The 15,742-nt window shown below is 39.6% G+C and overlaps 1 protein-coding gene across 1 annotated transcript in view; it reads left to right on the top strand.

Moving 5' to 3' along the window:
• The window catches only part of oca2 (oculocutaneous albinism II), a 509,488-nt gene extending 497,468 nt beyond the window's left edge, over positions 1 to 12,020 (top strand). Inside the window, exon 24 of the mRNA XM_073041884.1 lies at positions 11,450 to 12,020. Coding sequence (XP_072897985.1) covers positions 11,450 to 11,534 — 85 coding nt within the window. The 3' untranslated portion in view covers positions 11,535 to 12,020. The remainder of the gene's footprint in view (positions 1 to 11,449) is intronic.
• The last annotated feature ends 3,722 nt before the right edge of the window (positions 12,021 to 15,742 follow it).

Here is a 15,742-nt window from a genome sequence, read left to right as displayed (position 1 = left end):
TTGGGCAAGGCATATTTCAGCTGGGATCAACAGTAACGTCACATCGTCAAGGAATTTGTTACTTCAGGAAAGTCTCTCTTTACTGACTGTGTAAATAATTTGGACTTCTGCATTTATCGCTTTAAGAACTGTGTTCGCATTTATCGCTTTAAGAACTGTTCGAGTTGCTGTATAGCAATTAACTTCCAGTTAAGTTAGTTGTTTGTTTACTTTTGGTTTTTTATGGAGCAGTGTTTAATAAATGTTTTATTTGTTTATAAAAAAAACTTTTCTCAGTTCTATATTCATTGTTGCCATATCATAACAATTGGGGGCTCGCTGGGATCTGAATCAATTTTTTGTGCTTAAATGCTTTCTTATCGATCTGATTTGGTAAAGGGAATTATCCGATTCTTTTGTTTTATTGGTTTGTTGGTGATATTCGGCAACAATGAATATTGGCGGCTTTCTGGCATCGCCAGACCCGGGGTTATTAGCGAAGGTGAAAAAGAGTGGTGTTTCTGAGATTGCTAGCAGGTTGGAACTAAAGGTATTTTGAAGACTACAACAAAGCCTGTAATTCAGAGGAAAGTCACGTCACACTACGTAGAGTTGGGTGATTTTGATGAAGCGGTTTTAGATGTGTTTCCAATAAGTACTCTGGAGATGCAGTTACACATCAAACAAATGAAGTTAGAACAAAGTAAAGCGGACTTGGAGTGATGTAGGTTAGAAGCTGAAAATAAAAAGAAACAATTGGAAGCTAACTTGGAACTAAGTCAGTTAGAAGCTGAAAATAAACAGAGAGCATTTGAACTTGCGATGGCGGAATTAAGGTCCGGTGATCAGTCTTCTGGTTCAAGAAAAACGTTTGTGGTTAGTCAGGAAATTAAATTGGCTCCTCCATTGAAACAGAAGTAGAGAAATATTTTCAACATTTTGAAACTGTTACTCTGATTTCAGAGTGGCCGAAAGAGAAATGGCCAGTGCTGTTACAAGGTGTATTTAAAGGCAAAGCACAACAAGTTTATACAGCTTTAACTGCCAAGCAAGAACTTGATTATGATATTGTGAAGCAGCATATATTAAAGGTGTATGAGCTGGTTCCAGAAGCATATAGAGAAAGATCTAGAAATCTGAAGAAATCCATGGAAAAAACTTATGTGGAATTTGCCTACGATAAAGCTGTGTGTTTTGAGAGATGGGTTTCCTCTAAAAATATAAATGGGGACTATAATAAATTGAAAGAGTTGATTTTAATGGAGGAATTTAAAAGGAGCATCCCTGTTGAAGTAAGGACATACTTAAATGAGAGGGACACTGCTACATTGCAGGAGTCCGCTAAATTAGCTGATGAGTATGCTTTAATCCACAAGAATAAATTTCCTCAGGGCAGAACTTTTAAAAGGAAAAATAGCACAGAGAGTCAAAGTAAACCAGAAATTAAATCAGAAGTTAATGAGAAAGGTTAGGATGAAGGAAAACCTGTGAAGGAAAGACAGTTTGGTCCCATTTGTAATTATTGTAAGAAACCTGGTCATGTAATAGCTAACTGTTTCCGGTTGAAAAAGGAGAAGGAAGCAGTCCCTGATGCTTGTGTGCAACATATTGAAACACCTGTAAATCCACAGGGTTCGATGAATACAAATGTAGCTTTGTTAGAGTCTGACCAAGTTAAGAGGGGATATGATCATTTTATAACTGAAGGATTTGTATCCTTGAAAGAGAGATCCACTTCGGAGCCAGTAAAAATCCTTAGAGATACTGGAGCTTCTCAATCACTGATATTAGACAGTGTGTTAAAGCTTAATGATGAGTCTGACACTAGTGAGGTAAACTATATACGAGGTGTCGGGGGTGCCCTTATGCCTGAACATTTGCATAGAGTAAATTTAAGGTCAGGGTTAGTTACAGGACTTGTTAAAGCAGGACTACAACCTAGCTTACCCGTGAATGATGTTTCTTTATTGTTAGGAAATGACTTGGCAGATGGATGAGTTTTTCCTGAGATGCATTTGACAATAAAGTCAGAGGAATCATGGATGGATTCTAACACAGATTCCTCCTGTGTTGTAACTCGAGCTATGGCTAAAAAGTTTGATGGGCAGAATCAGGTTGTTACCCATGACTGTTCAACTTGGGATTCGAATTTTGAGGATGTGTCAGAAACTTTTTTACCTTCATTGTTTGATCAAGATTCTTGGACTAAGTCTGACCCTGAAGATTTGTCTCTGTCTCAGAAGGAGATGATAGCAGAGCAGAGTAGAGACCCTGAGATTATCAAATTAAAGGAACAAGCTCTTCTGGATAGTGAAATTGATAAGGTGCCAGTAGGATATGATTTTGAGAAAGGAGTATTAATGAGGAAGTGGAGATAGCCGACAATTCCTGCAAGTGATGATTGGAAGGTTGCTCACCAGGTAGTTGTTCCTAAAGTTTATCGAAATGAGATTTTAACCTTAGCTCATAGTGTGCCCTTGGGTGGACATCAAGGGGTGAAGAAAACTGTGGACAAGGTTTTAAAACATTTTTACTGGCCTGGTTTGAGAAAAGATGTGGCGATGTTTTGCAGAATGTGTCATACTTGCCAAACTGTGGGTAAACCTAATCAAGTTACTCCAGTGGCCCCACTGCAATCTATTCCCGCATTTGGTGAACCGTTTTCTAAAATTATTATAGATTGTGTAGGCCCATTACCAAAAACAAAAACTGGCCATCAATACTTGCTGACTATCATGTGCACTGTGTCTAGGTTTCCAGAGGCAGTACCACTTAGGAATATAATGACTAAAACTGTAACAAAGGCTCTTATAAAATTCTTTACTTATTTTGGGTTGCCTAAGGAAATACAATCTGATCAAGGCAGTAATTTTATGTCTGGATTATTTCAACAGATAGTTTATAAATTGGGAGCTAAGCAGATTACCTCATCTGCATACCATCCAGAATCATAAGGAGCATTGGAGAGGTTTCATTCTCCCCTCAAGGCTATGATTAGGACGTATTGTGTGGAAAATGAAAATGATTCGGATGATGGCATACACTTACTTCTATTTGCAGTACGGGAGTCGGTACAGGAATCGTTAGGTTTTAGTCCATTTGAACTTGTATTTGGGCATAGAGTTAGTGGACCTTTGGCCTTATTAAAAGAACAATGGATTAATAAAGAGGTACACACTAATTTGTTGGACTATGTTTTAAAATTTAAGGACAGATTTCATAAAGCTTGTAGCTTAGCCAGGGAAAATCTAAAATCGGCTCAGGAGAAAATGAAAACCTGATATGATAAAGAAGCTAGGAAGAGGACATTTAAGCCTGGAGATAAGGAGCTGGTTCTTTTCCCAGTGCAAACAAATCCTTTACAAGCTAAATTTCGTGGTCCTTATGGAATTATGTCTAAAGTTAATGAAGTGGATTATGTGATAAAAATGCCAGATCGTAGAAGGCCAACACAACTTTGCCATATAAATATGATAAAACCATATTATGAGAAACAGTCTGCTACTATGACTGTTGTGGTCAATAGTATTGAGTCTGATCTCACTAGGAACATAATGGATGATTCATCTGAAACTCATTCTAAACCTGACATTGTTTCTGTCAGATTACCAAACTCAACCACTCCGGAAAATATTGATGAGAAATTAGCTCATTTACAGCCAGAGCAGAAGCAGCAGATGAAGCAATTAATTTTTAAATATAGGGATTTATTTCCAGACATTTCTAGAAGAACCACAGTAGCTTCACATGATGTAGATGTTGAAGATGTCTATATTGACAATGTAGTTACAGGAAATGATACTTGGAAAGCACATATTACTGCGGTGGAGAAACTATTTGAAAGGCTTTCAAAAGCTAACTTAACTATTAACCTAGCCAAAAGTGAATTTGGTCATGCCACTGTGACTTACCTTAGTTATGTTGTAGGTCCAGGCTTGGTTAAGGAAAATGGATAAGGAAATACATCAGACTCCAATTCAGCAACAAAAGTTTGATGTTACAGGAGTATAATATTTTGATAACTCATATTAAAGATAAATATAATGTGATTGCTGATTGTCTATCTAGATGTTGAATGTACAATGTAATTCTTTTATGGGGTGATATTTTAACATTTGTAACACTCCTACTGTATAGTAAGTTGTAAGGTGCTGTATGATAATACTATGTATACTGTGTATGTTGTAAATTTTATACATTTGTATTTTTGTTTGTAAATAGTTAATCGTTAAAATTTTGTTCATGAGAGACCAAATTTTTTTTTTTGGAAGGAGATGTTACATACCACGTGGGTATCTTGTGACTGTCACATGAGCATGATGTAATTGAGTCTCTGCTGAGCATGATGTAATGGTCTTGTGATGGTGGAGTGATGTAATATTCCTGCCAGTGAGAGGTCATGTGATGGTCTGTTTCAACAGGTATAAAAGGGGAAAGCCTTGCTGTGACGCAGGTCAGTTCATTGTTTAATTCGCCACTGACTCCGTTATGCTGCGTATTCGTCTCATGACGCAGTTTTGTTTTAAAGTGGAGTTTTACTTCCTATCTTAAGTCCCAAAGGTTGTTGCCGGCAGTCACGCCAAATGCTGCCAGTTTAGTCCAGTTGGAGAGTGAAGATTTACTGAAGTACGGAAAACCCGAAGGATCGAGTAAAGTTGGTGTCGTTGGCGGTAATACAGGATTGACCTTATTTAATCTTCATTCAAGGAATTAGTAACCTGCATCTGAGATAGCTCCTGCATTGTGAAAGCAGAAAGAGCTGGACGCAACGTTTCACCAAGGAAAGGTCAGTGCCTTTAAGCCGTTTTATTTCCTTCATCGTAAATCCTTTGGGCAAGACATATATCGGCTGGGATCAACAGTAACGTCATGTCGTCGAGGAATTTGTTTCTTCAGGAAAGTCTCTCCTTACTGACTGTGTAAATCATTTGGACTTTTGCATTTATCACTTTAAGAACTGTTCGAGTTGCCGTATAGCAGTTAACTTTCCAGTTAAGTTAGTCGTTTGTTTACTTTTGGGTTTTTTTGAGCAGTGTTTAATAAATGTTTCACTTGTTTATAAAAGACCTGTCTCAATTCTATATTCATTGTTGCCGTATTATACCAAAGGGCATTCTGATGTATGCATCTTCACTGTCCAGATGTTGCAGAGTTGCATGAAAAGCCAGTGAAATGGCATCTGCCGTCGACATGTTGTGCCAGTAGGCAAATTGCAGTGGATCCAAGTCACTCCTTAGGCAGGAGTTGATTTTCATCACCAACCTCTCAAAGTACTTTATCACAGTTGAGTTAAGTGCTACTGGATGATAGTCAATGAGGCAGGTTACCACATTCTTCTTAGACAATGGTATAATTGAAGCCTGGCTTGAAGCAAATGGGTACCTCATCCTGCCGAAGCAGGAGGTTAAAGATATTAGTGAACACGCCAACCAGTTGATCAGCACGGGTGTTCAGTATAGGCTCGGTACCTCTCTGGGCCGAATACTTTCCCTGGGTTCACCCTCCTGAAGGATGTTCTCATATTGTCCTCAGAGAGTGAAATCACAGGGTTGTTGCAGGAGTTTGTGAAGGTTCCTCCATGTTTTGTTGGTCAAAGCAAACATAAAAGGCATTGAGCTCATCTGGAAGCAAAACCTTGTTGTCACCTATGTTGTTTGGTTTTACTTTGTGGGGGCTGATAACGTTCAAGCCCTGCCACAGCTGTCGAGTATTCTTCAATGATACCAGTTTGGTCCAGAATTACCACTTTGCATGTGGGATGTCTTTACGGAGTTTGTACCTAGTTTCTTGTATTTTACTTGGTCATCAGACCTGAACACCACTGATCTGGCCCTCAGTAGATTACGGATCTCTTGGTTCATCCAGGACTTTGGTTGTGGAAGACTCTAAATGATTTTGTGGGGACACTCTTGTCCATGACTGACTTTAGAAAGTCAGTGACAACCGTGGTGTATTTGTTCAGATCCTCTTATGAGTCCTTGAACATGGCCCACTCCACTGACTCGAAGCAATCTTGTAGCCGCTCCTCTGCCTCCTGCGGCCATCCCTTCACTGTCCTTACTCTGGAGCCTTGCTCTTTAGCCTCTTCTTCTTTGCAGGCAGGAGGAGGACAGTCAGATGACCAAATTTTCCGAAATGCTGTGTAGAGATGGAACGGTAGGCATTCCTTACGGCAGTGTAAGCAGTGGTTTGGAACACCGGGAAACAGAAGAGATTTAGTTTAATTCGGCATTGTGTTTGGCACAGACACCATAGGCTGAAGAGGCTGTTTCTGTACTGTATTGTTCTATGCTTTATGTTATGTCCTTTCATTTTTATTCCTCGTGCTTGGAAACATCTTCTCCATATTCACATAATCACAGTCTTATAACATGTTATGAGTCAGAAACCAATCATTTGAAAATATTAATGTAAATAGATCGAACACTTTAAAAGTTAAACTGCTCTCTACATTTCATCTCTGATAACTTGGTTCTGATTATTTCTTACATACAGTTACAGTGATTTGAGGTTAAGGAACTAGTTGCAAATTTCTTGTTTAAATTAGCAAGTATTAATGGAATTCAGAAGCTATATTGGAGCCACCAGCACTTTCTTATGAAATGATAGATACATCCCAATGATATTATCAGTTGTATGACCTTTCTGTTCATTGCAAAATGCACTGATTCTGTCAAAGACTGAATGCTGTGAAATATAAGGGAGGGATTCAAATGATGGTGAGGCAATTGTTGTGTCTGGGTGTTTAATCAAGAAGGTGCCTTTTCAAAGTTTAAGTTTCAAAGTAAATTTATTATTGAAGTACATATATGTTAGCATATATTACACTGAGACTCATTTTCTTGCAGACATTCACAGTAGAAGAAAGAAATACAAAATTACACACAAAGACTGATGAACCACCAGTGTGAAAAAGAAGACCAATATAACTCGGAGTCCTGCCATGTGCAGAAGTTCGCTGATGACACGGCCATAGTGGGGTGTGTCAGGAATGGACAGGAGGAGGAGTATAGGAAACTGATACAGGACTTTGTGATATGATGCAACTCAAACTACCTGCGTCTCAATATCACCAAGACCAAGGAGATGGTGGTGGACTTTAGGAGATCTAGGCCTCATATGGAGCCAGTGATCATTAATGGAGAATGTGTGGAGCAGGTTAAGACCTACAAGTATCTGGGAGTACAGTTAGACGAGAAGCTAGACTGGACTGCCAACACAGATGCCTTGTGCAGGAAGGCACAGAGTCGACTGTACTTCCTTAGAAGGTTGGCGTCATTCAATGTCTGTAGTGAGATGCTGAAGATGTTCTATAGGTCAGTTGTGGAGAGCGCCCTCTTCTTTGTGGTGGCGTGTTGGGGAGGAAGCATTAAGAAGAGGGACGCCTCACGTCTTAATAAGCTGGTAAGGAAGGTGGGCTCTGTCGTGGGCAAAGTACTGGAGAGTTTAACATCGGTAGCTGAACGAAGGGCGCTGAGTAGGCTACGGTCAATTATGGAAAACTCTGAACATCCTCTACATAGCACCATCCAGAGACAGAGAAGCAGTTTCAGCGACAGGTTACTATCGATGCAATGCTCCTCAGACAGGATGAAGAGGTCAATACTCCCCAATGCCATTAGGCTTTACAATTCAACCGCCAGGACTTAAGAACTTTTTAAAAGCTATTATTAATGCTTTTTGAGATAGTGATTTAGATGCATATCATATTTTTTACTGAGTTAAGTATTGTATGTAATTAGTTTTGCTACAACAAGTGTATGGGACATTGGAAAAAAAGTTGAATTTCCCCATGGGGATGAATAAAGTATCTATCTATCTATCTATCAACTATACAAAGACAAAAAAAAATGAGCTGTAGAGTCCTTGTACGTGAGTCCATAGGTTGTGGCAACACACACAAAATGCTGGTGGAGCTCAGCAGGCCAGGCAGCATCTAGGAAAAGAGTACAGTTGAGGTTTCAGCCCAAAATGTCAACTGTACTCTTTTCCCAGATGCTGCCTGGCCTGCTGAGTTCCTCCAGCATTTTGGGTGTGTCGCTCAGATTTCCAACATCTGCAGATTTTCTCTTGTTTGCCATTGGTTATGGAATCAGTTCAGCGTTGAGGTGAGTGAAGTTATCCACACTGGTTCAGGAGCATATCTGTAGGGTAATGACTGTCCTGAACTTGGGGGGATGTTTGTCCCAGAGCACCTGTAGTTCTTTCCTGAAGGCAGCAGTGAGAAGAGAGCATGGCCTGGATGGTGGGGATCTTTGTTGATGAATGCTGCTTTCTTGTGGCAGTGCTTCTTGTAGATGTGCCCAATGGTGGGGAGGGCTTTGCCTGTGATGGGATAGGCCGAATCCACTACTTTTTGAGAGTTTTTCTATTCTAGCATTGGTGTTTCCATACCAGGCTGTGATGCAATCAATGAGGAGACGCTCCATTGTACAGGCGATCTTTTTCAGCATCTGCCTTTGGACTGAGTGCCCCGTGTCGTTCTGCATTTTTAATCATTAATAAGTACATACTTTCTGAGCTTACAATGATGGCTGCCCTTTCAACAGTGATGAACTTAAAGTGTCTAGACAAGGATATTACTTGAGTTTTGCTTTCTGGCACCAGGCATTGAATAATTCCCAGCCATCTTTCATTTTTATCTCTTTTTATTAAGTGAAAAACCAATATTGACAATTACTTAAACAGCAAAGGAATGCAGCGAATGCTGTCACAAATAATATAGCTGGTGTTGTGGCTCTTGTTGTCAAGGCGATGCTGGATTTAGGGCAATAGATCACTAGAGTGGAATTAATCTCAGAGTAGGAAGAACAATGTCTTTATGCTTTATCATTGCCACCAAACTCAGAGAAATAAGTATGAATAATGTTGAACATATATTTGCCATACTTTTACGACTGGTATGGCATCTGATGAGTTCAGTTTAAACACAAATCTTATTGTGAAAAGATGCGAACTAAATTCATTGTGCAAATTGAGGAACTGGGTTGTGATATTGAATGCCCTTGAAGAGGGCATATCAGGAAATATGTTAGAATCCGAGGATTCCCATCGCTGCTTGTAAAGAGTTTGTAAGTTCTCCCTGTGAATGCGTATGTTTCCTCTGGGTGCTCCAGTTTCCTCCCACATCCCAAAGAAATACAGGTTAGTAGGTTAATTGGTCACATGAGTGCAACTGGGCGGTGCGGGTTTGTTGGGCTGCAAGGGCCTGTTACTGTGCTACATCACTAAATAAAAATAAATAAAAACCTAAAACAAGGAAATAGGAAGAGGACTGGGCAACCTGCCCTCTCAAGCTCATCCTACCATTCAGTAGAATTATTGTTGACCTGCTCTGGGACTTAACTCCTCCTTTGTGTCACATCTCCATCACCTTTAGTTTTCTGATCTTTTCAAATGTTTATCTACCACCTGTTTCAATACTTTCAATGCTCTATTTTCTACCATCTTTCAGTACAGCGATTCACCACCTTCGTGAGAAGAAATTCCTGCATGTGCCACCTTCTAGCTTTTAACTATGTCCCTTCATTCAAGACTCTTTTGCAGGTGGAAACCTCGCAACATCTACCCTGATTTGCCCCCTCACAATCTTCTCTTTTCTCCTCTTCTCCTCACCTGCCTATCATCTCCTTCTGGTACCTTAGCTCATTCCTGTTCTCCCATGGTCTACTCTCTCCTCTGATCAGATTCCTTCTCTTTCAACCCTTTATCTTTTCCACTTATCATCTCCCAGCCTCTCACTTTATCTCCCCACGCCCCAACCACCTATATTCCTCCTGAACTGGCTTTACCTATCACTTTTAGCCTTGCAATTCTTCCAAGAATCAAGAATTAGTTGTTCTTGAACCCGTCTATACTTCTCACTCCCTCAGTAAACCAGCTGCATAATCAAAGACCCCACCCTCTCGGGACATTCTCTCTCCTCTCCTTCCCCATTGGGCGAAAAATACAGAAGTCTGAAAGGACCTTCTACTTGGCTCAAGGACACAGACCTTGAACAAACCTCTTTTATGATAAGATGGACTCTTGACCTCACAATCTACCTCATCATGATCTTGTACTTCATTGTTTACTCACACTGCATATTCTCTGTGCACTTTATTCTGCATTATTGTTCTACCTCAATGCGCTGTGTAATAATCTGTTTAGTATTTATTTATTTATTTATTTATTGAGATATGCATGAGGTATGCTCTTTCAGCCCTTCGAGCCATGCCAGCAGTCCCCCAATTTAACTCTTGTCTAATCACGAGACAATTTTACAATTAACCTACCAAATGGTGTGTGTTTAGACTGTGGGAGGAAACCGGAGCATCCGGGAGAAAGTACAAGCTCCCTACGGGCAGTGGCGGGAATTGAACATGGGTCGCTTGTACTGTAATCCATTGTGCTAACAACTACACTACCGTGCCACCCATATAAGCAGTGTGCAAGGCAAACTTTTCATTGTATCTCGGTACATGTGAAGATAATAAGCCAATACCAATACCTAGTAGTGCTTGATTTCAGGCTTCTGTACCTCCTGCCATATTGAGGATGCTTAGAAAATGGCACAGCCGGGGTGGTGGAATAGATTTTCAACTTCTTTTGGGCATAAATCTGGCTTTGTGCATAGCCCAATCTTCGTAGAAAGAATTCTGACATTTCTCCTTTGAGAATCTATTCTGTGATGTCCTTTCAAAGAAAATAAAAATTAGAATTGTTGCAGCCTCCAAATAACTTATATTAACTTACCTACTTTACCTCCTTCTATATATTTAGGGGCCCAGGTGCTTAATATTCTTTTTTTCTCAGGTCGTTCATTCCTCAAGCATCCTGGTGAATTGTCTCATCCTGAAATGTTGACAGTTTATTCCTTTCCATAGATGCTGCCTGACCTCCTGTGGTCCTCCAGCATTTTGTGTGTTGGGAGGGTTGCATTTGTGTTGAGCCCTGTGGTTCTTTGTGGTGAGCCACAGAGTGCTGGGCTTCTAGATTTGTCGAGCTCCTGTATTTAGTAATTGTCTTATCTTGAATTGTTAAGCCCTTGTGCTTCCTGTTTAATCTTGTCAAGTTAATTGTGACTGGCACGGGTTTTTCCACATTCTATGATTATTTAATGTGGACCCCTGTTTAGTAATCAACGTGGGGTGCTTTGTGTTTAGTATGATTTAGATCACACTGCCACTTGTTCATGTCACTAATGTTCTGTTTATATTCCTGTGTGTAAATTCTTGTTTTCATCTCAACATGGGAGTTTGCCATTCCTCTGCTCCTGGGTGCCAGCATTCACTATGACAAAGTTGCCCCAAAACATCTACAATTCCTTTCCTTCCACAGATGTTACTTGACCCTTTGATTTTCCCCAGCAGATAGTTTGTTGCTCTAAGTTCCTGTATCTACAGTTAGTTGGAGATACTCCATATTACACTGAATTCCCATATTCCCTGGCATTAATTTTTACTCTCTCATTTCTTTACTTCGCTTTCAGGTTGGGCTTTCCGATGATGCTCGTCTCCACAACTATCGGGATGTGTTACCTCCTTGTCGTTCACGTAATGCTGGGCTGGAACTAACGAACTGGCCTTGAAAGATCAAAGGGAATATTGTCTCTGAACAACAGAAGATTAATGAATCAGGAAACACTAAGAAATTGCTGCAAAGAAAACTTGCCAATAAGCTTCTGCAGACAGACAAGTATTCCTGCAAATGGGCCCTGTACCTGGCAAAAATCTACAGCTCACAAGAGTGTATAAAGTGCCAAAGTACCATGACAAGGGAATATATAATGCACATTATGCTCAAACATTGGAAATAAAATGTTCCCCTAAGAGCAAACAGAATTGAATTTCTTGTAACCAGTTCAAATATTTACTGTTCCTTTTTTTTTTTAGCTGATACCCAACCAGAGTAGTACCAGTAGCTGCTCTGTTGAATAGCAATAGATGTTTTTATCAATATGACAAATGATTGATATAAAAGAATGAGTATATTCTTAAAAATGTTATCCAATCTCTTCCTGTAAATAATGTCACCCAAACAAAATTGTCCTTCAGCTTGCTAAATGTCATTTAATTCAGAAGCAAAATAATGCAGTTCCATAGAATCTGAAATAAAGACAGAAAATGCAGCCATTCCTTGGCTCTGACAACATTTCTGGAGATATAAGCAGAGTTAACGTGCTAAAACCTACTTGCCTCTTGCCAGTGATTTTTTCCTCCAAGAAGACCACAATCTTCTCATGGTTTGGAGGCTTGCTTACCTCAATAACTCAGACAGCTATGTTGGCTAGAGTCAGGGCTTTATGCTTTGGCTCTTGGTAGGGTCACCCATGTCAAACAGGTCAAAGGGTAGAAGACAGACTATGAGTGGTCCACTGGTCTTCCAGGTTCAGGGGTTCCGTTCAGGCCCCACAACCCTAGCTGGTAAAACAAAATTGTTATGGAAACAGCAATGAAGAGTTCTTCTACGTCTGAGTGTGATGGTATTCCTGAGCCTCCACCCAGGATTTGCATGACTGGCAGTAGTGAAAACCGAGGGGGAGCTACTGACCTGAACACTGCAGGAGATGAAGGATCTTCATTGCTGACCTAAACGCCGGCAGTATAAAAGTAGTGATTCTGTGGAAAAGAATCTCCTCTGGTTCCTTATGGGTTTATTCATCACTGACTTCATTTACTGACACATTGAACCACAGGAACAAGAGGAGAGTTAGAGGTCAGATATCAGTGAACCTGACCTCCTTAACCACTGATTGACTCACCACTGAGTCCAGTGGTGAAGCACAAACCACGAGCTGAGGAAATGGCTGAATTTGCATTTGATCCTCAGCTTCACACCATAGCTGCTGTTTCCTGCTCATTTTATTCTACATAGCATCGAATGGAAAGTTCAGGCTCAAGAAAAGAGAAAGGAGAGTGTCAGAAATGGGATCTAACTTGGTCCACGCCAACATTTCTGTTTAGTGACCATTCAGGTTTTGAAAGCTGTTCTGCTCCCTCTCTTTTCCAGCATTTTAAAACTTGATGGGCTCCATTTCGTCCCATTTCCGACGAAGGACAAGAAATGTTTTTTCATCAGAAATCAAAAGAATTGGGCACAATTGCAAATTGCCATTTACCTAATGAAAACAGAATTGAAATGTTTTTACCTCCACACATGCTAACTGACTTGCTGAGCATTCCTACTAACTTTTGTTTTTCCAGGTCCCTGAATGTAATGACTTTGCCTATTGTTCATAGCGAGATCCTGAGTATAAGCACAGTTGGGACTCTGTCAGTTTTGTTTGGTGGACAGGGAGATTGGTATATGCATTATTGTATGAGGACAATGTATGGAGTAGATGAAATTCTGCCATGACCCTTTCCCTCTAAAGGGGTAACCAAAAAGGAAAAATGCATTTACAAAGCACTTCAAACCTGCTGGAGGGTCTCAGTCTGAAATGTTGGCTCTTCATTCTTTTCCACAGATGCTGCCTGAGCTGCTGAGCTCCCCCAGCATTTTGTTTGTGTTACTCTGGATTTCCAGTCTTGTGTCTACAAAAGCTGGCTGTAGGAACAACTTAATAAACTGAAAGAATGCAGAGGGAGACTTACAAGGATGTTGCTGGGACTCAGCCTGATTTAAAGAGAGAGGTTGGGACTTTATTCCTTGGGGTGCAGAAGAGTTAGGGGCGAGCGTATAGAGGTAGAACAAAAACAATGCAAGAGGCATACATAAGGTAGATGCACACTGTATTTTTCCCAGCGTAGTAGAAACAGGATCAAAAGGGCACTGGTTTAAGGTGAAAGAAGAGAGAGATGATAGGGACCTGAGGGAAAACTTTTCTACGCGGAGGTGGTACACGTATGAAAGTAGCTGGCAGAGGATCTGCTTGAGACAGCTACAGTATATTAGCAACATTTTAAAGGTTTTTGGACAGATAAATGCGTAGGAAATGTTCAGAAGAATATGGATAAAATACAGGTAAATGGAACTGTCTTAAATGGGAAACTGAATCAGTATGAACAAGTTGGGCCAAAGGGCCTATTTCTTTGCTCAAAAACTCTAATGCTTTTCAATAAATAGTGTCCATTTGTAAAGTGGGAGGAGGAATGTAATAAGTGAAGGAAGATCAGGAAGAGCCTTTTCAAAAGAAGAGGGACTTGTAGAGGAAAATAATCTTAATCAGCAGCAGGAGTTACATTGTCCATGCTGTACCTTTCCTAACACATCTAACACTTCTAGCTAGTTACCATGACAGCAGGCCTCACAGTTGACAAGCGCCAACTCATTGAAGCTATTTATAAATAAGAGTTTGGATTATGATGCTGCAACTGACTGTTGGGTGTTAAGAGAACAAATGCACCTTAATCAAACCTGCTGATTTAAAATAGAGATTACTAGTATGAAATACTGACTCACCCTGAACAATGCTGCAGATTCTTACATTTCACTGCTCAGATCTGGCCAGTTCTCCTCAGCAGGTTGCAATCCTGTTTCCTGGCCTCCAAGTAACACAGCAAAAAGCAACTGCATTCCCTTAAGTTCTGATTGTGTTCCCTGTGGAGTTATTATGCACTCCAACCACCTCGCTTCCTTTCCAGTTTTAATTCAATTTGTTGAGTTCTTTAATTCTCGTGCGTCTCTGCCTCTATCATCAACACACATGCAAAACTCAATAATCAAACTAAGTAAACTCGTTCCAGTATCAAAATTCTACCCTATAGTTTCAGCATTGGCAGCTCAGTCCAAAGTTCAAGGTAAATTTGTTATCAAAGTACGTACTGTATACATCACCATACACTACAATGAGATTCATTTTCTTGCAGGCATTTACAGTAGAACAAAGAGATACAATACAATCAATGAAAAACTACACACAGACAAAGAGTGACAAAGAGCCAATGCACAAAAGAAAACAAACTGTTATTACAGTAATAATAATAACGATAATAGAGAAATCATAAATGAACCATCAAAATAGCACCCTATAACTCGTTTGCAAACTTTATATAATATTGTAACATCATGCATCTTGCAACTAATCACCAATCACTTAAATAACCACAATATACAGACAGAAGAGCAGTAAGGATGCCATAAGGGTGTGAAAGGAAGTAAAGAACAACTGATAATTGATTCAATAATTCTAAATCAAGCCCAAAGAAATAGCAGAAATCTTTTCACTTTGTTCCATTGACTACCAAAGAACATTTGATTCTGTCCCATGCACATGATTAATAGAAGTTATTAATATTATTTTTAAAAAATCCAATATTTGTGAAATTCCTACAACATGTGATGAATCATTGGCATGCTATAATCACCCTATCTATTAACAACCAAAATAGGACAACTACCATTATCAAATTAAACAGAGGCATTTTTCAGGGCGACTCTGTAAGTCCACTATAGTTTTGTCTCTCTTTAAACCTGCTCTCTAATTTACTGAATCAGAAGAAAATGAGTATCAAATCAGAAACAACCAAACAAATTATATCTTGACACACCTTCCATACATGGATGATTTGAAATTATATCTCCTTCATCAGTAAAGCTAAAGCAATTAATTCAAGTAGTAGAACTAATTTCAACAGATCTAAGCATGAACTTTGGAATAGATAAGTGAAGAACATTAAGCATAAAGAAAAATGCAATAAAGCTAGTCGAATAGACTTGAGCACACTTAGATTAACACTAAGGATAGAAGGAAGAAAAGGAATAAAAGACAAAAAATTACAGAACAGTCAAATAAAGCTAAGGATGTATTTTCATCAACAAAAACAGGATTCAGCACTCCATG

This window comes from Hemitrygon akajei, chromosome 4 (assembly GCF_048418815.1).
Source record: "Hemitrygon akajei chromosome 4, sHemAka1.3, whole genome shotgun sequence".
Taxonomy (NCBI): domain Eukaryota; kingdom Metazoa; phylum Chordata; class Chondrichthyes; order Myliobatiformes; family Dasyatidae; genus Hemitrygon; species Hemitrygon akajei.
Note: the sequence above shows the minus strand (reverse complement) of the source record. Positions and strands in the feature narration are given on the sequence as shown.